This window comes from Carettochelys insculpta, chromosome 14, assembly GCF_033958435.1.
Source record: "Carettochelys insculpta isolate YL-2023 chromosome 14, ASM3395843v1, whole genome shotgun sequence".
NCBI lineage: Eukaryota > Metazoa > Chordata > Testudines > Carettochelyidae > Carettochelys > Carettochelys insculpta.
Genome location: NC_134150.1, coordinates 26,811,664 through 26,837,577, shown reverse-complemented (window position 1 = coordinate 26,837,577; position 25,914 = coordinate 26,811,664). Strand labels below are relative to the sequence as shown.

The following is a 25,914-nucleotide window of genomic DNA, read 5'->3' as shown; positions in this document are numbered from 1 at the left end:
AAGGGAAAAGCAAAAGGCATCATATGTGGTGGAATGTGAGCTTTTTGCAATGTAGCGAGGTCCTGGGTGTGGAGTGAGAGACTGTCCTTGCCCTCTCCCACCTGTGTCTGTGGACCCTGATGAAGAGGGGGTCAACCTATATTGTGGAGAGGCTGGGCAACAAGGTGTGGAGGCTGCATGATAAGTCTGGTGGTGGGTTTCCCCGTGGAGTTCCAGTATGGAATGCAGGATCTCAGTTTTCTCCCTCACAGTCTTCAGGAGCTCTGCCGAATAGTTGTTCCTGCACTGGAGCACGGTTTGCTGCCACTGCTGTGTCCACTTTTGGTTAGCGATGGCTGTGGCTCACTCCCTGTCAGCCTTTTCAAGTTGCTGCAGGATGGATGTCCTGTTTGGATCTTTTTTTTGGCCTCATCGTAGCACCCCTGTCTCCCCCCACACACACTGCCTGTGGAAGACAGTGAAAGTCAAAATTTAGATACAATTTTTAAATGTGGCACCAAGCGCCTAACTCTAGAATGAATTGGTCTCTGACAATTACTGCAACTTTTGGTTTCCAAGGCCACTTTTGGCTTCTTAAGGATGACAACAAATCAATCTGTGCAGAACATAAGGTATTAGTTATCCAGACAATTTCACTGAGGACATGGTAAGATGCTGACAGCTTACAGATGGCATGGGACAGGGTTCAATCCCACCAGCCTCAGGGCAGGCTGGAGGTGTGTGTTGGGGGGGGCGGGGAAGAGTCATGCATGTAAACTGCAAAGTGTGGAAAAATAAACTTTCTTGTATCAGAGAGGTAGCCATGTTAGTCTGTAGCTTCAAGAACAACAAGAAGTCTTGTGGCACCTTATAGACGAACAGATATTTTGGAGCATAAACTTTCGTGGGCAAAGACCCACTTCATCAGATGCATGAACTGGCGGGGGGGGGGGATGTTTCAGAGGGGCATTTAAAAAGTGGGATCCCAGTAAGAGGGAGGGCCAGAGCTGACAAGTTCTATTCAGCAAGGTGGAAATGGCCCAGTACCAACAGTACTTATCAAAAAAGGAAAAAACAAGTCAGATCAGACAGGGGGATGTGAGCTTTTGTCAGAGTCTAATGGGGAGATATTAGCACTCTCACAGACCTTGGAAGGCAGGCCTGTCCTCACCTATAGACAGCCTGCCAACCTTAAACAAATCCTCACCAGCCACTACAAATCACAAACCAGTGACTCTAGGCCTGGAACCAGCCCCTGCAACAGTCCTCACTACCAACTCTGCTCACATATCTACACCAGTGACATCATCACAGGAACTAACATCAACTATACCATCAGGGGCTCGTTTACCTGTACATCTACTAATATAATATATGCCATCATGTGCCAGCAATGCCCCATTGCAATTTACATTGGCCAAACTGGACAGTCTCTCCATAAAAGAATAAATGGACATAAATCAGACATCAGGAACGGTAATGTACAGAAGCCTGTGGGAGAACATTTCAATTTCACTGGACACTCAGTGGCAGATTTAAGAGTGACAGTTCTGAAACAAAAAATTTTCAGAAATCAAATGGAGAGAGAAATCTCTGAGATGCAATTTATTTGCAAATTTGACTCCATTAACCATGGATTAAACAGAGACGGAGTGGCTCGCAGCTTACAAAAACCGTTTCTCTGCTCTGGGTGCTAATGACTCCTCATTAGATGCTGACAATGGCTCACATCCCCCTGTCTGATCTGACTTGTTTTTTCCTCTTTTGATAAGTACTGTTGATACTGGGCCATTTCCACCTTGCTGAATAGACCTTGTCAGCTCTGGCCCTCCCTCTTACTGGGACCCCACTCTTTAAATACCCCTCTGAAACCACCACCCCCAACTCACGCATCTGATGAAGCAGGTCTTTGCCCACGAAAGCTTATGCTCCAAAATAAACTTTCTCGGTGGCTTCTCATCAATCCTTTATGTGGAGAAAAACCATTTAAAGCAGGGAAAGCTCAGGATGGACATGCCGGTGTCTTCTAGGTTGCAAAAAGAGACATTAGCCTCCTGCTAAGAATAACAGAGTGAAGCAGAAAATATGCTCATACTCTGTGAGCACAGGGCTGGAAAATTTGCCAGAATGCTGTGTGGTGCCATGATACCAGATTACTTACTGGCTGCCTGGTGTGGCAAGGTGTCCTATCATGGAAGCTGAAATAAGTGAGGCCTCCCCAAAAACCTTGAAAAATAAGAGTACCTGGCTGAGACCTTTATGTAGCTCTCCAAAGAGGATAAGTGTTCCATCCCCAGAAATACTAACAAACTGTTCTAAGGGGCATAGAGTCACTGCATCTGAGCAGCAACCTGCTTGTAGCAGTTTAAAAACTGCACCCCACAGAAGTAAACCCATACCCCAACACAACCCACTTGTAGCATTCTAAAAAATACTCATCAGAAGAGCACTCTGCATCATTGCTTGACATTTGAGCTTCGGGTGTTGATAAGGAGGGTACTGGCTCCAGGTGAAGTTTAAAGAGCTGTGGGTCTACCAGAATCAACTTCTTGGGCGCTTGCTAAATGTCAACATCCTCTTCATCGTCCTCCTGCTTCCCCCCTCTCAGCTCGGACCAGAGTCTTCAGGACAGTCTCCTGAAGTGTCTTTGTTAGCTTTGGAGACCATGGTTGAGTCCCACCCAAGAATGGCATCCAGCTGCTTGTAGCAGTGGCATGTCTTGGGAGATGAGCTAGACTGCTCGATGGCTTCTCTCACTTTGTGATCATTCTGCCTGAGCTCCTTTACTTTGACCCAGCACTGCTGAGCATCCCTGGTGTACCCTTTCACAATCATGCCCTGAGAGATCTTCTCGTAAATGTTTGCATTTCACTTGCAGACTTGCAGTTTACTCATCACCGAGTCTTCTCCCCACACAGAAATGAGATCCAGGATCTCACTGTAGCCTCATGCTGCAGCTCTTTTGTGAGCCTGAGAACTCAGATCCTGAGAAGAACTCTCATTATTCATGATGGTTAGATGGTTTGATGCAATGGATGACTCCTGAGGTGTGCAATCCACGCTGGTCAGAAAGAAAAGTAATTCAAATTCCTATTGCCTAATTAAAATTCTTGGGCTTCCTATTTCCTGTGCATTTGGAGAACAGTGGACATGAAAGCAGCCAAAAGGGACACCAGTGGGGCAATACAGGATACCTGCAGGACACCTCTGTAGACCAATTAAATTGATTTAAAGTTAATGCTGTTTCCACACAAGCATTACGCTGACCTTTTAAATTCAAACTTGGTATTATGCCGCGTCAGATGATCGACGCAAGAATGTTGACCTTAGCGCTCCTTAAACTCTACCTAAACGTATACGCGGTGAAGACAGTTAGATTATAAAATCAAGCTAAGTGCCTTAAAATCAACTTTATGCTGTAGTGTAGACATAGCCTAAATTCCCATATTCTGACCTGGCATGCTAAAAACTGAGTCACTAATTACAACTTCGGCAAACATAAAACTCTGATTCTAAGTGCACTCTTTTTCTCCTCTTGCCTGCCTTAAGGCGAGTAACAACGGTTTCATCAGTTCAGACAGGAAGTGTGCTCTCACAACAGTTTTTGTGAGGTCCTCATATCTGTTGTAGTCAATTAACCAGGACAAGTTAGCTGTGGGATCATAGGACTTCTGTCAAAAGGAATGAGGTGGTGAGTACAGAACTGATCATGCCAACACCCCTTCATACACTGGTTTTAAGATATCTTGGATGTCCTTCTGTAACACTCTAAAGACTAACAAAATGATTTACTTTGTGATGAGCTTTTGTGGGACAGACCCACTTTGAAAGCTCATCACCAAATAAATCGTTTTGTTAGTCTTTAAAGCACTACATTTCTGCTGTTTTGTTTTGCTGGAGTACAAACTAACACAACTACCTCTCTATTTCTGTAATACTGGTAGAGATTTTTTAAAAATGAGTATTTTCTGTTCTCTTTTTGTTGCTCTCCCTCCATAGCTCCTCTAAAATGTGATCCTTGTTTACGCTAAAGACTCATATTGTGAGAGAAAAAGTGGTCCTGTGCTTAGAGGAGAAGACTGGGACTCAGGAAACATGGATTCAGTTTTCTGCTTTACCATAGGCTTCCTGTGTGAACCTGGGCAAGTTAGTCTCTCTGGTTCTCGGTACCCTGTCAACAACGGAAATTAACATGACTTTCCTCCTTCAGATGTCCTGTGCTGAGTAAAAGTATGTAATGTAACGGGGGCCAGATAAGCATTTGTAGGATAAGTATAAAATTAAGAAATTAAAGTTAGCCTAAGTTTGCTTAAGAAAATAACATTTTTCCTTGTAGTTTGTGCCCCGGCAGGAAAAGACTGCAATCAGCCATTAAACCAAGGCACCGAGTGTTACTTGCAGTATGGGAAGGACGTCTGATTCCAAAAATAACTACTAAAGTAAAAGAGCTGTAGTAGCAAGACAAAGAGTAAGGATCTTAAAAGAAACAAGACAAAGGCTTACTCCTGTTCTGCTTGTAAGCAAGGATTTTTTTTTTTGGCAGGGGGCGGGGCAGGGCAGGATAAAAAAGGAAAGGCCTTGGGAAGAAAGAAGGTTGTAAATCTCATCTAGTTTAAGATTGGAAATAAGGGTGAAGTGTGTCAAACTGTTTTTTAGCTGAGGTAAGTAATTGGCAATGACATCACTTGTTTATTAAAGAACATAAAAAGTAATCGCCTAAAGGGAGATTGCTAATTCCTTGCATGACTGCACTGGAGCCAACCAATATGGATCTAAGCCCTGGGTTTAGCCCATTTGTGAGTACCTTGATCAAATGTTTACTAATGTTTTGTTACTGTTTCCATGTAGCAATGTAGTAAATTGCTTATTAGTTGGACTTTTTAGGCATGTTTCAAAAAACTTTATAAATAACATTTTGACTTCGGATTTAATAAAGGAATTTATGCTTAAATTTGTGTTTGGTGATTTCCCATATCAATTAATAATTTCAAGCAAACTCACACTTAAATTCTGCACACCTCTTCACTGTGCTCTGGCTATACTTGTAGATTTGAAGAAGAACATAGATATTTACAAGACTCAACTCAATCCAATCCTTATGACCATAGCCTCCAGCACTGCTACAAAAAGTATCGAAGCACAAAGGTCCAGTCACAAAAAAATCACAATCTATATCTGCTAACTCGCATATGTCTGCACAAGTTGCAATCACACTTCTCACTGCAGCTGGTGAGATCTGTCTATTATGCTGTACACAATAAACTGCACCTTGCTTCATTCACTTCCTCCCATTATCTTGCACTGGGAAGATTTTCTAGAGGTTGGTTCCAATGTGTCTAACAGAACCAGAAATCTTGGAAACTACTAATATTCTCTGTGATTTCTATAGTTCCATATATGTTTAGTACGCAATGTTGAATAACCAGCAGAGGTCTCAAAAGATATGAAAAAAAAAGTTTTTATTAAAAAAAAATCAAATTACATTGAAAGCCTGGACCTTTTTGACAGTTAATTCAGCTCTCTTTAGGACATTTTTTTCATATGTTGTACAGATTGAACCACTCAAGTCTGGCACTCTTGTCCAGCAACATCCACAATCTGGCACGATTTTAGTCAGCCGGATGATCGCTTATCATGGGTGTGACCAAGTTTCCCGTGGTCCCACCAGTCCTGGCTCTCAGTGTTCTGTGCTGTTTATTTAGTACTAATTTATCCCTAAACGTCTTCTAAGAGACCGGTAAGCAATGACGGGTTGGTAATGTTTCTAGATAATATTGACCTCTCATGGTCTGGCAAATTCTCTCATTCAGCACCAGTTCGGTCCCATGAGGGCTGGACTAAGGAGGTTCAACCCGTACTGACATTTGTTAAAGTTCAAAGATAAGGTTGATCACCTTCAAACAACAGTTTTCAGTGAGCACAGTCTAAACAAACATACTAAACCACTGTTTATAACTGAAGGTCTCCATCCAACGTTGGGTTTTTTTTGGCTATTTAATGTCAAACTAAAACAAACAAACAAAACACCCTATCAAATCATAGTAGCTATATACAAAAATCAAGCTTTCATCTGAAGAGTTTGCTAAACTGAGAACACGGTGGTCTGCCAGGAGTGGCCGGACCTTGCATTATTAATAAACAATATAATTTAACATTTCTGTACATAGCCTCTCAATTGAGAGTTATTTGAATTATTAACTTCAAAGTCAGAGAGAGCTTTTACGAACCTTCAATTTATTCATGAGCATTAATATCAGGCTTTTGCGACTAAACTTGAGCTGTTTACTGGATAAGTTCAAAACAGCCTCACTCATCATTATTGATATAACTGATTCAAAAACAGTTCCAAGAGCCTTCTTAAAATACTTTAAAATGTTATATTATAATAAATGTATTTTTCAATATTCCCTATATAGATTACAGTTCATGATTCCGTGCCATTCTAATCTGATTTATATATACAATATATGACTATGCCACAGTAACAAAAACATTGGATAAGAGGAGCTAAAAACTGGGTCAGATATATCCTTACAACTGGCAACTACTCTACTACATATGGGATGTATCTACATGGGCACAAATCTTCGAAATAGCCATATTTCGAAGATTACTAATGAGGCGCTGCATTGAATATTCAGCGTCTCATTAGCATTAGGATGCTTCCGGCCACAGCGCTTCAAAAGTACCGCTTTCGAAAGCATGTGGCTTGGGGCGGCTACACAGGCTTCTTTTCGAAAGGACCCCGCGCCTTTCAAAATCCCCTCATTCCGATCACTGATCCTTTAGAAAAGGAGCCCATGTAGCCGTGCCGAGCCACGCGCTTTCGAAAGCGGCGCTGCGGCCGGAAGTGTCCTAATGCTAATGAGGCGCTGAATATTCAATTAGGTGCCTCATTAGTAATCCTCAAAATATGGCCATTTCGAAGATTTGTGCCCATGTAGACACAGCCATGGAGTCCTTTTGTTCTGCTGATGAACTGCACTTCCCCTATGGGTACAGCTCAACAATAAGATCAAAATGAAACCACTGCCTTACACAAAATTGGAGATGTATCATTTAGTAAACAAGCCACCTAGGGTGAGGCATTCTACACAAAACGTGTTAATTTCCTAGTCCTAAATTAAGATGCATAAGAAACTATCAAAACTTTTGAGCATTTATTATGTGTAGACTGCACTTTATTATTTATTATAGGAGAAAGGTCATTTACCTGTTAGACACACCCCTATTTAAGTGCTGAGAGCAAAATCATGTGGTGTTAGCAGCATTTAACAAAATGTTATTGCAATCATTTGGAATCGTGTGTTTTCTTGGAATGGGTCACCACTGATGTTTCTTGGAGGGAAAACGATTAAAAATGGAAATAATTGCAGTTGCTTAGAATACAAACATTGCAAGTAAAGTTAATGAGGAGATTTTCAAAAGCATTCAAGTGTGCATCACTCTGCTCCCACTTAATGGAGTTTTATCACTGCTTTTAATGGGAGAAGTGTTTGGCTAACACATAACCTGTGAAAAATCACTTCAGCCGTGACAGAGAAATTCAATCTGAGACCCTGAACCCTTGTGCTGGCCAGTGCACAGTCACTCTGGAGATGGTGCATGTGCATTTTAGTCAGCACAAGAAGCTGAAAGAGGCTTGGAGGTGATCAGTGAGGACAGACTCTTTCCACATTTTAGCTTCTGAAAGTCAAAGATGTCTCCAAAGAGGTCTATGTTGAATACTAGGAAAAACTACTTCAGCATGAGGGTCGTGAAGCACTGAAACAGATTATCTAGAGAGGTGGTGGAATCTCTGTCCCTAGAGGTTTCTAAGATCTGGCTTGACAAAGCCCTGACTGGGGCAATTTAGTTGGGACTGGTACTGCTTTGAGCGGGGGGCTGGACTCAATGACCTCCTGAGGTCAACCCTATGATTCCATGATTCCAATGAGCACATGCAAACTGCAATTTTTCAAAGGCTTAAAACTTGGTCAAATTGGACAGATTTTCAAAAGGACTGCAAAAAGGCACAAACCTTTATTTAAAACAAAAACAAAAACAAAAACAAAAAAAAACCTTTCCACTTCAAACTTCAAGTTTTTGTTCCAAAGCATGGGAGATTAGAGCTGTTGAGAGAAAAGGGTCACCAGCATTTTTTAATGTGGGCAAAAGGGTATTTTTCCCCAGTCTTGTTTTCAGAAACAGTTCAAATATTTTGCCTGAAATTTCACAATAAAATAAAATAAAATGCAGTCCAATGCAAACACCTGATATGAATAATTTCAGTCCAAACTGTTAAAGATTAGCAAAGTTAAAAGCAATGAAAAACAGGGTTGCCTAATGGGAAATGCCAGGCAATTTTAATAATAGGCAGTGCTAATAAAAGAGCCTGCAATAATGAAAACAGGAGTAGAAAATGTCTCTGTATGCTTAATTTTATAGAGAAGTTCTTGCAAAGTAAAAATGTAAGGACTATGCTACTAAGAAAATGCAGAGAAAAAGTTTAAAAGAAAGTATGTTATTAGCCAGAGGGAACCTTCAAGCCTCCCATATCCCATTCCGGCAAAAATGTTGTTTTTTTCTGTAGAGGGCCAGACAACTTTGAAGCTATGTTAGTCTATGACAGTGTTTCCAAAACTTACATTTGCATACCCCTTTCAGAACTTCAGCCTTAGTGGTGTACCATCTCTCCCAGTGCTCCTCTCTGATTTTTGGTAATTTATTTTCTGCCACATACCCCTTGAAATCCTTTCAGATGCCACCAGTGGTACACATACCACACGTTGGAAAACACTGGTCTATGACTGCCAGACTGGCTGTATAGTGCTCAACTCTGCCCAGCACTAAGACTAGTGCTGCTATAAATCTGCAGCTTTCATTCTGTTTTGCAGTGGATTTCAATATACAGGGTTTTAAAATCTGGGAATCTCAGCACAGGAGAAAACAACCCTTAGTAAAGAAGCCAAATGTCCTATGGCCAAGAAAATGGATTATATTTGCACTAGTCATGCATACACATATATTTTCAATACAGTAAATTATTTTCTCTTAAGTGAAATAATAAAACCTATAGCAACAGACATCAAACCTGAATAGGAGCTTTTGGAAGATTACTAGTGGCACATTTTCCTATCAGCGATAAAATTTGCTGCGTTTTATTTTTGAGTATTCAACAACTTAAGAGCTAAAAATAAAGGTTGGTTCTGTAATGAAAACAAAGTAAAAAATGAGTTTTCCTGTTTATCTAAATGTACCACAGAAAGCCTTATTGTGTGGTTAAATGACATAATTGCACATGATTTCAGAAAAACCACAAAATGGTCAGCATTTTTTCTGCCTGAAAAATACCCACAAAATTTTAGTGAGACTGTCACACTACCAAGACATTTTTATTTCCATACTGTTTAGATTAGTGGTACAGTACAATACATACATATAATATATAAGGAATAAATTGCTCTTACAAAACTTCAGAAAAATCTGAAAAAAGGCAGCTTTTTCTTGGATTCAAATATAGATCTATTGTTTGCATTTTACTTGTCCCAATGGTCCAAACTCAATGTGTGTAATTACGTTTCACTTCTTGTAACGTACATGCATTTCTCACTTCTAAAATAGCTGGTGCAAATATAAATATTTTGGGTAATAGGTCTTAACACAGTACTGCTACTTCTGCAGAAAAACACCTTTTACCCAAGCAGGATGATTTATTTCTTGTCCACTCCTACTCTGCAGCATTAAGATTCAAAAACTCAGTTAACATTACTGCAAAGACCTTTAACTCTGCAAATAAAGTTGGGATTCTACTCCTAAAGGTATTAAACCAAAAAGGGAAGGTTCAGCAACCACTAGTAAATCAGCATCTTAAATTAACAACGCTGTGTTCAAAGTACACAAAATAAAATAACGAGTAAGGTCAAAGAGACCAAATTCAAAATTCCAAATTCAATGTCCTCTAGGTTTTTTTTTGTTCTTGTTACCTTTTAAATTTTTGTTTTGTTTCGGTGTGCTGATAAAAAGTAATGCAGTTAAGTTTGACTCTCCAGAGCCTAAACACACTTTTGAAGTTTTGGTGCCAAACCTGATCCAGATCTGTAAAGTGTCTCACTTTCTATTCTAGTTTGGATGTGGTAACAACTGTAAAGTTTCCACCAGGCAACTTTATGGAAGTCTTGTGATTTCAGCAGATCTATGTTTCACTACTTCAGCCCAAAATTTCTCAACAACACGTTCTAAGATTTGGGGACTGCCAACTCCAACCATTTCTTCTGATTCAGACTTCATTTACCTCCAATATAATCTAGACATGGACCCTACTCTCCATTTCTCAGGGCTTTTCTTCATTATGCAGCAGCAAGTATCAGAGGTGTAGCCAAGTTAGTCTGTTATCTTCAAAAACAACAAGTCCTGTGCCACCTTATAGACTAACAGATATTTTGGAGCATAAGTTTGAGTCATGCATCTGATGAAGCAGGTCCTTGCCCATGAAAGCTTATGCTCCAAAATATCTGTTAGTCTATAAGGTGCCACAGGACTTCTTGTTGATTAAGCAGTGGATCAACACTGCAGAATTGATCCACCAACCATCAATTTATCGCGTCTGCTTAGATATGATACCTGAGAGCTCACCAATGAACTCTGGTACCCCACCAGGATGAGAAGAGTAGTGGGAGTCGACAGGAGAGCACCCCACTCCCCCTCACCACATGGAAGACTGCATAAGTACATTGACTTCAGCCAAACTATACTCACAGCTGACATTGTGCAGGTTAGATCGAGGGTGGGCTTAGTGTACACAAGGTCTCAGACTTACAAACTTCATACAGGAGGGCTAGTATTTTCAACACTAGGAGCAGACTTTTAATGCAACATGTTTAGTGTGTACTACAGGGAAAGAACACAAGGGAGAAGCTATCAGTTTTATCTTTTTTTAAAACAATTTGTAGAAGGAAGTAGCTTTTTGTCAGTTTCAGTCAATTTGCATTTCCAAATATACCATAACAAAAGGAGGCTGGCTAGTTTGCTAACAGTGTCACACAGTATTATACAGAACTTGAGAGCCCAACAAGAAAGGTTGTTTGGAAAGTGCACGTTCAACTATTATGTAAATCCTTTACATCAATAAATGAGCTATAAAGAGCCAGCTGGCCTACGAACATTCTATGGATGAAGATTATATTTTTAACAGCAACGGTGTTTTGCTAAATTTAGATTAACAAAAGTCTCTGCCACTGTGCAATTTAAAACAAATCTCTCTATGTACAGCTTATGAATTCTGGTTAATTTTATGAATTTGCTGTGATGTTGAATGCCTCTCTGTAACAAAGCAAAGCAATCATGTAACACCTTAACGACTAAATTTTATTTATTAGGCAATGATTCTGAAGTGGGTCCTAACCACGAAGGCTCATTAACTAACAAATAAAAATTGTTAACCTTGAAGGTGCTACATGACTGCTTGCTTTGTTTTGTGAAGCAACAACCTAACAGGACTACCCCTCTGAGCCTCAACGTGCAGTGACAAGTATCAGAGAGGTAGCTAAGTTAGTCTGTATCTTCAAAAACAAGAAGCCCTGTGGCACCTTATAGACAAACAGATATTTTGGAGCATAAGCTTTCATGGGCAAAAACTCACTTTGTCAGATGCACTGTGCAGGGAGTCAACCATGACCGGAAAGAGCCCCGATAGGTGTCAGCCTCACCCCCAAGAAGCTACAAACAAAAGAAGCTGCTAGCCTTAATGCCCAGACTCTGAATAAACAATGGATATGCAAAGCTGGGTGCTTGAGCTGGAAGAAACAGTTCTAACCAGGTGATCTGAATTGGATGGGATTTGGAGAAATGGACACTGTACAGAAGGAAACAAAACAGAGGAAAAAAAGGTGTGGTTTCATCGCAGCATGGTTTCGTAGCATAGTTTCTCAGGGCACTGCCTTGTGGAAACAAGACAGAGTATACACTGCAATACTACTTTTGTTAGGAAAAAGAGATGGACAGTCAGTGCGGGAGCCTGCTTAGACTCAGGAAGTTTAAAGCACACATTAGCCTGATGAGACCCAAACACAGCAGGCTGATGAAAGTTGAGCTGGGGAAGCTTTGCCAGGGGCTGTGACACTGACATTAACTCACTCAACTGTTTTAACAGGATTGTTTTGAGGTGAACTAAAAATAAAGAGATTCTTGACCAGGGAGAAATTAGATTACTTGGAAAAATGTAAATCATCAATAAAACTGAAAAGAAAAAAAGTGCCAAGGTGCAGTAATCACGTACTTCCTGTTACATAGTGTTCTGTATACTGTTCAAAGCATCTTGATTTCGAAGGTCTTGTTCTTCCTTCAGCAGCAGAATTGTTCCATTTCAAATACTATTAATAAAAAAAGTATTTTGCTCAAAGGAAATATTTAATTTCCCTAGTGGCCTAATGTCAGGGAATATTTTAAAGTACAGACACAGCTGTTTCCTTCCTTTATTATAAACCCAAATAACTTCCCTAGCCTTTTGGCATATTACCTTTGTACATTATTTTAAGTAAATCCTCTAATATAGTATATACTAAATTTACATTTTTAATATATTTTAAATAAATCCTCTACCATACTGTATAGTAAGTTCACATTTTCAATATCACAACTGTCTGCCATAGGTAAGGCTATCCATTCATATTATTGCTATCTGCCTTACATCCTTTCGGAGTTGTCACAATTTAGGTCAATGAGTAAGACGAGTTTGAAAAGTCTCTGGGGCTAATGATATTTATTGGAATTTGTCTCCATTGTTATATTTAGACTTTGGTTATCCATCTCTGCAATTATGGGCTATGTCTACACTAAAGAATGCTGTTGACAAAACTGGCTTTTTGTTGACAAAACCCACAGAGCATCCACTTTCCCAAGTGGACCATTTTTGACCATAAAAATCAACAAAACACGGCACTTTGCATTGACAGCATTTTGCTGCTCCCCCGTGAGGCAGAAGACATCTATCGACAGAGATACGTCGACAGAAAGCTAGTCTGGATGTTCCATGGGGCATTCTGTTGACAGATAGGGCTTGTGGGACATCGGGCAGCCCTGTCTGCTGTGCTTCCAGTTGGCTGTCTTATCAAGAGAGCAGCTGGGCAGTCCGACCACTTTCTGTCAACAGAGTGGATCACTCTTTCAATCTGCTTTGCAGTCTGGCCGCATCTTGTCAAATGTCAGTCAGGCCTTTTCAGCATGACCAGCCTCGGGTGCATAGCTCAGGCACTCTAACTTTTAACCTTGGCTAAGGGAAATGGGGACGAGAAGGTGAGACAAGAAAAAGGGAAGTAAGTGGGGGCCTCTTTCACCACATGTGATAAACACAGAGCCTGGAGAAACAAGAACAGTTAGCAACCCCTAACACAATTAAAATAGTTATTAAGCCAAAGCTGGTGAGTCCCCGCCCCTATTCCACATCCCAAATAAGGAATCAAGTGACATGTGTTACAATACCCTTCCCCTAGTATATCCCATATAAGGGAAAAAGTGAAATGTGTTGTAAAATGACTGGTGTATAGATATGCATAGGGGACCAAGTGAAATGTGTTGTAAAATAATTGGTGTATAGGTACACATCACCCCAAGAAGTAGTGACATCAAAAGTCCTATAAAGGAGCATAAAAGAAATCCCCAAAGGAGGGACTCCTGATGTCCAGGAGAAGCCAAGTACTGCTTGCGCCGATGACTGATCACTCTATGCTGCCCCCCTCCCCCCCCGCCTGCTCATGAGTTAAATAGAGTAGTGTGCAAATACCTATCGCTACCGCAAAGAAACCTGCATTAGTATAGCAACATAAACAACAGTTTATTGTTTTATCTTTGTACCTGCTCAACTGCATAAGTAAACCTCACTACTTGCATTAAATCTGTTTATGCTTTGTCATTTGTTTGTCATTCATATCCATACTTTTATCCAGTACCCTAACTAGTGGTTAAAGGGAAGGGTACTCTCAACTGTGTATTGTGGTATGTTTATGTTTTAGCTCATGAGCCTGTAAAGGCCACGTGTAAGGCTGAGGCAAAGACGCCCCAGGATCCCCGAAAGGGTTCCGGCCCAAAGACCGGGAAGTTCTGAAAGCAAGCTGCCTCGGCTGGGAAGCGTGTCCCACCGAACCTCCGCGTTCTATAGGACAGAGTGTTGTGTGTTTGTATGTCTGTACTGACAGGTGGGCTGCAGGCAGAGCCACTACTGGGGCCCCTTCTTAGTTCACCCCCTTCTTAGTGCACCACTTCCTAGTTAATGTCTTTTTAGCCAACTCCTTTTTTTTTTTTTTTTTTTTTTAAATTAACCCCTTATTCCAACCAAGCCCAGTTGGAGCGCTAGAAGAACCTGGACATCTGTGTGCGTGACACTAGAACCCTAAAAAACCCCACACGTCACATCTGTCGACAGAAGTTTTGTTAGAAGGTACAAGTAAAGGTAACTTTTGTTGACAGACTGTTCTAGTGATGATGATCTGTATTAGGATGTTGAACCCACAGTTACCTGCCATCCCCACACTGCTGCGTAAAAAAACAAAGATGTTAACATTTTTCCTTGGAAATGTTAAGTGCTACATTTCACTCACAAATTGTTCTTGTGCAGCTCATATCATTTTGCTCAGAAGCCCAAAGTTTTGTCTTGATTAGTTAAACCCCAGTTAAAGCCAAACATTTATCCTAATGAAGTTAAAGTCACTCTTCCACAGGGCGACCATATCTCCCTGTCCCAAATAGCTGCTGGCGGAAAAGGTCAGTGGGGAAAAGCCCAAATATGGGACAATGCATCCCTTCTAAAAAATAAGTCAGAATACCTTTTTGGCATCCCAAATACAAGACCATCTTGGCCCAATATGGGACGGATGGGCACCCTACTCTTCCATTAAGTCAAACTTTAATGTTTTTTTACTTAGCTCTGGCTGCAGACTAACTCTGGAAAAACATTCAACTTTTTTCACCACAATTTGAGTAGTATTGGTTCACATGTCCTTCAAACACACACAAATACTACATACAAATTTGTCATAAGTATGTTCATATTTTGCTGCATTAAATATGCTGATTGATTCTTGTGTTGTCTTCACTCATGTCCAGTGGTAAGAGTGATGACATCTGAAGAGTAAAATGCTTTATCAGAAATCCCACTTGCACTAAGCATTACTAAAAATTAAGAGTATTTCCTGGCAAATAATATGCTTTCAAAGTTTGAAAATTTCTGAAATAGTATGAAATAATCAGCTATAATAAAATTTAAATCTAAATAACTAGTTCCTTCCAGAATTTAGCTCTTCAGAGTTATCAAATTTCACAGTTTTATTTTGTTATTTAAACCTGAGTTACCACTTGGAATTAAGACTTTAGGCTCTTAACTGACCAAGAACATGTAAATTATGGTACAGGCTCAGTCTTTCCATATGAAGAGATTGCCAACTGCTCTATTCCTCGATGTCAACCAATAGTACTGGTGTCCAAAAGAGCTACTTGCATGCCAGCTTCATTGAAGTTAAGAGGCTTTGATACTTGACCACACGAAGGAGAGTGGAATAATGCTGAATACCAGACTGAATTAAAAACGAGTTACCATTAACACTCTTTTTCAGTATTAGGAGATTTTATCAGCTGCCTGTCTTTACATCTTCTATATTAAACCAGGAAAACGCGTAGTTTCCAAGAATAAAATGCCAGCCTGACCACTGCAGATGATTAATATGATCTGTAAACTTCAGAAATAACAGAGGCGTCTGAACTGAAGCCCTGTGATATCCATGGCTGTCTTTAAATCAGATCTAAAATGAAAACATTTTAAACTCTAAATGTTCTTCTGACCAGGCAAATTAGAGCACAACAATATAACTTTATTTATATAATGAATTATTGCTTTATCTGTTTTATCATTTAGTTTGGACTCCTTATATAACACAACATTCTCCATGTATTCAAAAACAGAGGCATTGGCACAATACAGATCTTCCACTGGTTAAATATTGCTAAAGGCAAACACTTTAAAATAGTACAACAGGCACATCCTCCCTACTTCTGCTAACTGTTCACTCACGTTCATGATGCAAAGAAATTCTAGCTTCAATTTAGTATAGAATATTCAAAATGCAGCATAACTCAAGCCTTCTGCGGGATCCAGCTTTACAACAGCAGTGAGTGCACTCCTTCTCCCTTCCCCAATCCCACAGCCACTTCCACCCAAACTTCCCTTCACAGCATCACAATGTTAAGTCTGAAGAATGAACTTCTTCTATTTCAAAATTACTCAACAGCTTCTTTAACATCCAGAGTTGATTCATTAGTCACAAAAAGGAAATTCAAGAGGGCTTTGGGGCTCAATATATTGTTAAACGGATATTACAGCCGTCCAATCCAGGTCACCAGCCTCCAGCAACCAAACATTGTAACTATCTGAAGGTCATTTCAGTCAGCAAAGGACTAATCCAAAACCTCAGTAAAGTCAATGGATATCTTCTAATTTACTTTAATGTGCTTTGGAAACAATTACGTTCCTGTATGACAAAAATGGCTACCCCCACCTGTAATTAGTACATAAAAATTAAAGTTTGTTCTGGAATTATACTCGAAAATTTTAAAGCTTTTTCTTAGAAAAACATACAGAAACATAAATCAACTTTGGGCCACAAACTGCATGGACTGAGTAGCGTAATTCCCACTGCTTTCAATGTGAATTGTGTGAGGAGGGGCTTACAGGACCCGGCCCTATGCAAAATGCAGCAAGCTGCAAAAATATGTATTCAATGACTACACAATGCTAAGAGTGACAGTATAACTAAAGGCTGCACGTCTCTGGTCTGGCACCCTGGAGACCTGACCAGTGGCAAACGAAAGAATTTGCCAAACCATGTGAGGTCAATACTGTCTAGCAACATTACCATCACTTCCACTGTTTATTAGGCTCTTAAAAGACAGTTGGGGTAAATTAGAGCTAAATAACAGCACAGAACTCTGAGACTGGTGACTATAAACAAACTTCATGGGACCACAAGATGCTTGGCTACAATGACGATAAGTTGTCTTCTGGCTAAATAAAATCATGCCAGACCATGGATATTGCTGGACAAGAGTGTGCTGGACTAGAGAAGTTCAACCTGTATTACATTTTAATGGTATTGTAATTAATGAGAATTTCTGTACATTTTTAACTTGTTTTTAACTAAGCAACTATGAGAAATTATGGAAATATTAAGTATTTTCCTCAAACTTAACACTTTTGATGATTAAGAAAAAATAAATATAGCTTTTATAACTTCAACTATTCTAGTTAATTTCTAGAATGAACGATACACACAGCTAGAAATATTTTATGACCAGACTGTAAAAAGGATATAAAATATGAACATTACCACTACCTGACCTAGTTGTGTTTTCTTACTACAGGTTCAACAAAGGCAAAATACGAACATTGTAAAATAAAAATTGGTAGCGAGGAACAAAGACTGATTTTGGTAACTAATACACTTACTACATCAGTTAACCTCATATAAAGTCCTTTTCTTGTTCAAGAGTTTTTACCAGTTTGTTAAGTCTCACCCTACAAACGACTTACATCATCACTAAAATTGGAGGAAGTATTAATGAGAACGATGATCTGAAAACCACAATAAATTCCATCTTTAAATTGTAAGTTATCAGGTACACAAACTTTGTTACACTGACCCACCGATTATACCAGAAACATGCCAATGGAAGATGTGCACACTCACACACAGACACAGAATGTCAGCTGGTCTTCTGTGAACTGAAGGAATCACTTCTAATAAGCTCAGAATGTGACAAACCTTCCAGTAAACCCAGACTAAGACAAACCTTTTTATGATTTCACAGACACCTCTGACATGCATGCAAAGCAATGGAAAGTGGGAGGCATGTATTTGAACATGGCTGTAGAGGTGTTTGCTCCACCCCCTCCAGGGTGGGGGAAGGCCACGCAACCTCTCTACAGCCAGCCTCTGGGGCTGTCCAGTGTAAGACGAAGACCGCCATTATTTGGGGCTCAGTTCCTTCAGCAGGGTCAGACCAAACAAAGAGTAAGTAGGTCTGCCCTGGTTCAGAGCAGGGCAGCAGTCAGAACAAGGCTCAGCTTCTCTCAGCAGAGGCTGAGCAAACTAACAGTGAGCACTTAGACCAGTCCTATCCCAGGACACAGTCTGTAGTCCATCAGGGCTCAGCAGGGCTGGGGAAACTAGCACTGCAGGCACAGGCCTGGAGAGGGGGAGACTGCAACCCATGATGGTTGGTGGATGGGTAACAGGCAATCCTGTTAAACCCATCTCTATATGGGGGAGATGTGACACATGCTATAGCTCCATGCAGTGTCTTTGGAAATTACTGTATTAATTTCATCAGTTATATTTAGGCTTGGCAGAATTCAATTTAAATCAACAGATGTTGGTAAACAGAAATGTCAACCAACACCCTGGAACAGATGAAAAATACTTATTAATTACAGCCAGTGTGAGTGCAGCTTCCCTCTCAGTACCTTGCATCTGGAAGTCCTCAGGCAGGAAGTGTTATGCAGCCCAACCGTCACATGGGTGAATGAGAAGGGCTGCAGCAAGGGAGGAATCTCTGGGTAGCCAGTGACACTCAAGTTCTTCAGGAGAAAGGTGCAGGAGTCTTGGCTGGAGTTGAGCAGGGCCAAGAGAAGAATGGCAAGTCCATGGCCATGAGGAAGGCTACTCCACTGGTGAAAGGTTCCCAGGAATGGAGGCATTCAGCAGCCAAAAGAGGGGTGTTTTCCCCATAGCCAAGGGATCCTCCTCAGCACAGTTCTGTCCAGAGGGATCTCGACTGTGTACCAGCAGGACATCACTCTTCGAACTTAGCACCTGCATGGATCAAGCATCACTAGACAAGTGGCAGCAAATGTAAGATTGATCACAGCATGGTAGGGATGGTATTTTAGGTCACAGAGGAGAGTTAACTGCAGCTGCTCCAGGAACTAAAATCAGCAGGGGTAAAACAATCCCAAGTATCATCAGTCCTGGGATGTTCTGCATACAGTGGTTCAACCAGGTCCCAGATATGCAAAGAAACAAGGGATCGGCATAAAAGTCTGAGGGCTTCTCTACACTACCAAATTAGGCCAACTGAAGTTAAATCAACCTATGTCACCTGAGCAATTAAATCAGCTGTTGGTGTTCACAATGCTGCTGGTGGTATATGCCCCCACCAGAGCCCTATTTTTCTCCTGACTACTTTCAGGAACACTGTGCGGAGCTCACAGACACTGTTGTCCATCCTGGGACAGGAGGAGGTGTTTCAGATCTAAGCTCCACATTACACTGACAGTCAATAGGCAATATAAGTAACATTATATCTACAAAATAACTAAAATAACTATGCCCTAACTCAGGGGTCTGCAATCCGTGGCTCCGAATCCCCATGGTGCTCTTGAAGGACTTCTTTGTGGCTCCCGATACTATAATTGCAAAGTTAAAAAAATAAAAACCCTCCTGATTATTTTTGATAAACCGTGAATGCTTAAAATCCCAAAAAATGAACAACTCACATCTAAATAGACAATGATATGTGACCTTGAAATGCTAGTTAACTCACCATAGCATCCTCCAGAGAGAGAGAGAGAGAAAGAGAGAGAGAGAGAGAGAGAAAGGATTCAGGAGCTACCGTCAGGAAGACCGTAGCATAAACATACACGCAAAGTGTGAGGAAATAGAATATGTAAAAAGTTTGCGAATGTCCTGGAATAAACACAAATTACAAATCATTGTGTGTGAGATGCACTTAAAATTATTTATTAAGGACCGTCTCATATTCATATGCACTGTGATTCTTGAATTATTGAGTTTTTTTTTTACCAAATTGGAAAAAATGGCTCTTCTTGATACTTTGGTTGCTGACCCCTGCCCTAACTACATTGACCTAAGCATTAAGCTTCTCGCAGAGGTGGAGTTATTGAGTTAATGTAATGGGCAACTTACGTAGGCAGGAGCACCACTTTAATATAGACAACTTTCAGAGTTAGACTGACAAACTGCTTTACGGCAATCTACAGTGTAGATCAGGCCTAAATTTAATCTGAGGCTGCATCTACACTATGAGATAAATGTGAATTTAAAGCAGTTAGTTCGATATTATTGTGTGATTGTCTTCACTGTGAATACCATTAGTTCGATTTATGCTGCACTAATCTTGAGATTATAAAATCTCATTTACCTGACAGATACGTATCAAGCTCTAATTCAGAAGTTCAATTGAACACCAGGGTGGAAGCGCCATGTCTTAAAATCTAATTTATTAGCCTCCAGTGGAGTCCCATACGTAACCCACAATACCTCTGACTGCTCCGTTCTGGCCACTGCTCTCCAGAAGACCATGTATTTCCAAGCAGGAGCAACAAACCTTTGGCTGTGGGCTCATGTTTGTGTAAGAGACGAAGAAATGTCTGTCTTTCTTTGCTATTAGAGCTGTGAGTGCATCTACTCATTCAAACAGCCCCTGCAGGGAGCGTGTGGCTCTGTCTCTACACTTATTCTGTTCTGCGCTGCCTGGTGCCTGCCCCTGCCACCCCACATGGCAACATGTTGTGGGGGTCATGTTTGCGTAAGACGCCAAGAAACTTCTTCTCAGAGGTTAACATTTGTGTAGGAACCCCCTTTCCTCCCCCACAGGCGCCATGCAGTTGTGGTCTTTCCCGCATTCTGCCACATCACGTGGGTAACCCCCAACCCGATAAAAGGAAGCCGTGCTAGTCTATACACTATCAAAACAAAAAGCAGTCACTGCTTTTTGTCCCAATAAAAGGATATGCCTTACGTTCAGTGTTGACCACGCTTCCAGGAAGCACCATGTCATAGATGGCACTCACTAGGGCTCCAAGGGCAGTAAAGATATTCAGGGGCTTGCAACTGCTGCGGCGAAGTCTCCCCCAGCAGCTAAGATACTGGAGGTTTTGCTACTTTCATGTGGAAGTCTCCCTCAGCAGCTAACTTATTCTGGGGCTTGCTACTGCCGTGGGGAAGTCTCCCTCAATGGCTAATATACTCAGGAAGCACCACCTCCACTGGTCCCCCACACAACCCTCCCTGGTGGCTAAGATACTCAGGGAGGACCACTTCAACTGGCACCCCATTTAGCCCCCCCACCCCACCTAGGGCTTGCTGTCACTGGGGGGGAAGTCTCCTCCTGCAGCTAAGATACATGGGGGGAATGTTTCAGCTACTGCAGCAGCCGCAGACAACAGCACCCACCCACACCCCACCAAAAATATTTTGGAAGCTTGCTGTCCATTGCAGACACATGCTGGTTTTATATTTCAGTTATAAAATCTATTTGCTAATATCTGCTAGCTGTCTTCATGCCTTGACCCCCTCAGAAACATGGGGGGAGGGAGATCTAGTTGAGATTCCTGTTTGTACTGTAAGTTCAGTATATGTGTTGGTATTATCTGTGTAGCTAAGGGGAAAGTCAAAAATTCTTTTTTCCTTGACTTTTCTATCCTCTTTCTTCTACATTTAGAATACAGTCCGGGCTCCTGCATTATTTTCACGGATCACATGCAATGATCCATAGTGGATGGCAGGTTGTGGATGGCATATTTGAGAACACAGTTGTTGCACAGAAGCCTTATAGAGCACCATTAGAAAGCCAAAGAGTTTCCCCATCAGCAATTTTCTTTTCTGAAAAACTTTCCTATCTTCTCTTGCTTCATGTTTTTCAGGTCCCTACATTATTTTCAATAAAGTCAAAAATAATTTTTCCGAGACTTTTCTATCCTCTTTCTTCTACTTTGAGGGTCCCTCTATGATTTCCAGGGGTCAGCATATTTTCAGTGATTGGGAGGTGAATGAAGAAAATGTGATGTGGGAAGACGATGTCAAAGACCAGCGAACATATCCAGAATGCTATGGGGATGAGGGAAATGTGGGCTAGCTTCCCACAATACACTGCTGCAACAGTCATTGTTAGCCAATTTGAGTGTGGCAGCAATGAGTCAATTTTGTGAGGAGCACGTGGGAAGTGAGGATGATCAAATTCAAACTTATAAATTCCAGAATTACAAAATCAATATTCATGAATTTGAATTTATCTCAATGTAGGCATAGCCTGAGAGAGAGGTTCTCTCTTTGTTCAGACAGACAAGCATGATCTTTTGCCAAAGCAGGGACTCAGCTCTGTTGAAGGATTGGACAGACAGAATCCTTATGGGGATTCCACATGACTGACAGGAAGTTTATTTTTGGTCCTTAAATAAACTTATTCTGATTTCTTAGAGCTCTGGCCTGGCATACCTAGTTCAAAACGTTTAGAGAGACAACTAAGCACAAGAGTCAGACCATCTGGGAGAGTCACAGTGAATTACAGGAGACCTATAGCCAAAACCTCCAGACAGAAGGGAAAGGGATGAGGGGATTTGACTAAGGACAGGTGACAGCTATAGGTTTTGAACCTTAATGGACATTCCCTGAGTAGACCATAGGGGAGAAGTGTGTGCATGAAAGGGCAGTTACCCTGAAACTGTGACAACATATGTACAATATTCTAACATGGTAAACAAATTTATGTTTGTGTGATTGTTAACAGAACACATTACACTGGTCACTCCTTCACTTTTGGAATTCTTAAGTCAGTGCCTGGAGGAAACAGAATATAGGTCTTCAAGTAATTCAAACCAAAAAGTGTACCCACTAACTCTAAAGCCCATGGCAGGTGAAACTGGCTTTCAATTATTTTGTTTTAAAAATTTTTAATGCTGAAATCACTGCATATTTTCTGTTTAATCAAGGACAACAAAGTTTATTTAAAAAACAAGATGTAAAAGCTTTGCAATTCTCTTTTTAGCAAACCAAAAAGTTTTTCAAAGCACCATTTAAAACCAGTCAAATCATTTTATACTCTTTAAAAGTTCTTGGTAAGAATAGTCATGAGTAAACATCAAGCATCCATCTTACCAATGTTATACTAAGAAAGGAATTTTAATGGATAAACAACCAAGGACATAAATTAGACCAAAAAGGAATCCCTTAAAGCAAGAATTTCAGCAATAATAAGGAAATGGTGCAAAATGTACTTGTAATCCCAGCCATCCTAAAACTGCAATCTGATGACCTCCTCAGATACCATGCCTTAAAAGGCTAAACAAGTTTAGACATACTGGTAAAACAGAACAGAAAAAAAAGAGATGTAGGCCACAATAATAAAGATCACTGCCAGCTGTAATGGGGATGTTTAAAGCTGTCATGCTTGCCCTGCCACTAGCAAGAGAATTAGTTTGGATAAGAAAGTACTATATGACAGGACAGACATTTTACAGTAGTAGTATAGTCTTATAGGAGGTAAACTGCAGTGCTGCCTTCTCCTGATTTTTATCACAAATTTCATCATATTTGCTCACTCTCTTAAAACCTCAGCTCTGGAATGCAATTCTTAGGTAAAAATCTCATACTTCATTTACAAAAATGAAAAGTGTCTACTCATAGGGTTGCATAGAAAAGCTTGAAAATGTGACCAAAATACACACATAAAGCCTTAAAAAACATAAGAAATAAAATACAATTTTTTAAAATGTCTCCAATTTTTGAATACCGGGAAGCTGCAATATTAATCTACCTACTATCAAATCACACCTAGGAAATAACTAAATAATGAAGAAAAAATAGTGATCTCTGTTCAGATTGGAGTTACAAGATCCAAGGACCTTTGGAAAGAACTGTGATTACTTTCAGGCATTTAATCAGAAGGTTGATTGCAGCTGACCAACCAGATCTTTGTGGACATCAGTGATATTTTTACACAAAGGAAATGCAACAGACATCATCCACTTGGATTTCAGAAAGGTATCTGACATAGCTCCATGTAGGAAATTATTAGTTAAATTACAGAAGTGGGGGGGGAGTAAAACAAGAACTGAAAGGTGGATAAGGAACTGGCTAAAGGGAGGCTACAATGGTCATGCTGAAGCTGTCAGGCTGGAGGTAGGCTTCTAAGGGCGTTCCTTTGGGATCAGACTGGGGATCAATCTTATTTAAAATTTTTATGAAATGACCTTGGCACAAAGAGCTGGAGCCACTCTTATCATAGAAAAGCCATCCTGGCTTCTGGGCATAAAAGACACCTTAACTGACACTATTTTGAAGAAATTCACTCCCTGGATAAAAAAAGGAAAATGAGTCAAAGTGTAAGCAGTGCATTAAGAGGATGCAGGGCCTAGAAGCATGAATGAAACATCATTAGGAAAACTGCTGATTTGGAGAAAATGACACGGATAAAGATACGGATATAGCTGAGTGGATCAACTGGTTAGTAACTTAAATAACTCCCCTTGCAAAGCATAATTCTTCAAGGCTCTCTTTATGCCTTCGGGTACCAGTGTGATTCAACAAGTATATTCCCAAGCTGTTTGCTGCATTGGATGTTGCTAGGAAAAGAAGGTTTAGCTTAGCTAATACATATGGATTGTTTAATTACTTAATTAACAATTAATTAGTTAATTGTTTAGAATCTATCACTCAAGTATATAATACAGAAAGCTGCAATAAGAGAAATTTAGAGTTGCCCGTTGTCACCAAGGTTATGTCTACACTAGAGCAACCTGTCGACAGAAGTTACTTTTGGAAGATATCTTCCAACAAAATTTCTATAGACAGACTGCGGCCAGACTGCAAAACAGATGAAAAAAGACGTGCTGTCAGGCTGCTCTCTCAATAGAATGGCCCCCGGAACCTAGCCAGAAAGGGGCACATGGCCAGCAATCCCTTTCAGGAGCCCCAGCAAGACACGCCCTTAAATGCCCCACCAACACCCCCCCCGATGCCTGTTCTACCAATGAGCAGGCTTGCCTACCTCCCCATGGGACACCACAGCTGCTGCAGCAGGGCTCACACACTGAGACAGACACAGAGTTTCCCAGAGACCCATGATACCAGAGCAGCCCTTGGGCTTACACTGGACCCAACCAGAGGTGCTTCAGCTTCTGCTGAACCTGATTAGTGTTGTCTTCCTCCTCCTCCCCAGGGAGGACAACCCAGACACCACTGCACAGACCCACCTGCGCTCACTCCCCCCCGCCCCGCCCCAGGGTGCTCAGGTGAGTCTGGAGTCACAGCACCAGTTCCAATGCTGCTGGGAGCTCTGCTCTCCCTCAGGGTCATGGACTCCCACTCCTTCCATGGACTGATGCCCCTTCCACCCCTGTCTCAAACCCCTCCCCACCCAATGTATGTATTGCTCCTCACCCCCAATGTCCAGTAAGTCCTGGATCAGGCCTGGTCCAGGAGGGGGCCTGACATTTTGTGCTCCAGGCTGGCTCCAGGCAGCTCCCTGGAAGAGCCGGGGTGGAGGGGTGGTCAGCAGTGGCCTGGCGCTCTGCCATCTCACCCATCTGCTGTCAAGAGTGGCTCCAAAAGCGTGGGGACAGACAGTGTGCTGCTAGGCTGCTTCCATTCTCTCAGCTTCCTGCCATGGGGTTTCTGGGGCTCCCTGCACCTTTAAAAATGGCCAGAGGCAGGGACCATAGAGCTCTGATTGCTGTGGACAGGTCACCCCCTGGGGCAGCTGCCTGGCAGCATGGAGGACTTTTCTGTTGACAGAAGGCCCCCTGAAACGTCCAGACTGGCTTTTTGTCGACAGAAATCTATTGAGAGAGGCATTCTGCCACATGGGAGAAAACTGCAGAACACCGTCAACAGAAGTGCCACTTTCTGTAGATTTACTGTTGACAGAATGCCTTTGTAATGTGGACGCTCCATGGGTTTTGTTAGCAAAACTCTCTAGTACAGACATAGTTCAAGTGTCATTGTCTCATATTACAATAATACATCCCCCTTATTTTAGAACTTTGTGACCACAGACCATAATGGTGAAACCTTAAGTCTGTTCCCTATTTTACTTCAGAATAATTCATCTTAACCAAGGGAACCCCATTCTACTTTTGTTTTCTCAAAAAAGAGAAGTGCCACTGAGTTTAAT

The 25,914-nt window shown here is 41.1% G+C and overlaps 1 protein-coding gene across 2 annotated transcripts in view; it reads right to left on the bottom strand.

Moving 5' to 3' along the window:
• CMTM4 (CKLF like MARVEL transmembrane domain containing 4) overlaps positions 1-25,914 on the bottom strand; it is a 62,678-nt gene that overhangs the window by 25,012 nt on the left and 11,752 nt on the right. The window contains exon 2 of one of the 2 annotated variants that reach the window (XM_075009020.1): positions 18,467-18,815. The exons of the other annotated variant lie outside the window; for it this stretch is intronic. Within the exon in view, the coding sequence (XP_074865121.1) occupies positions 18,467-18,700 (234 nt within the window). The 5' untranslated portion in view covers positions 18,701-18,815. The remainder of the gene's footprint in view (positions 1-18,466; positions 18,816-25,914) is intronic. 2 annotated transcript variants of the gene reach the window in all.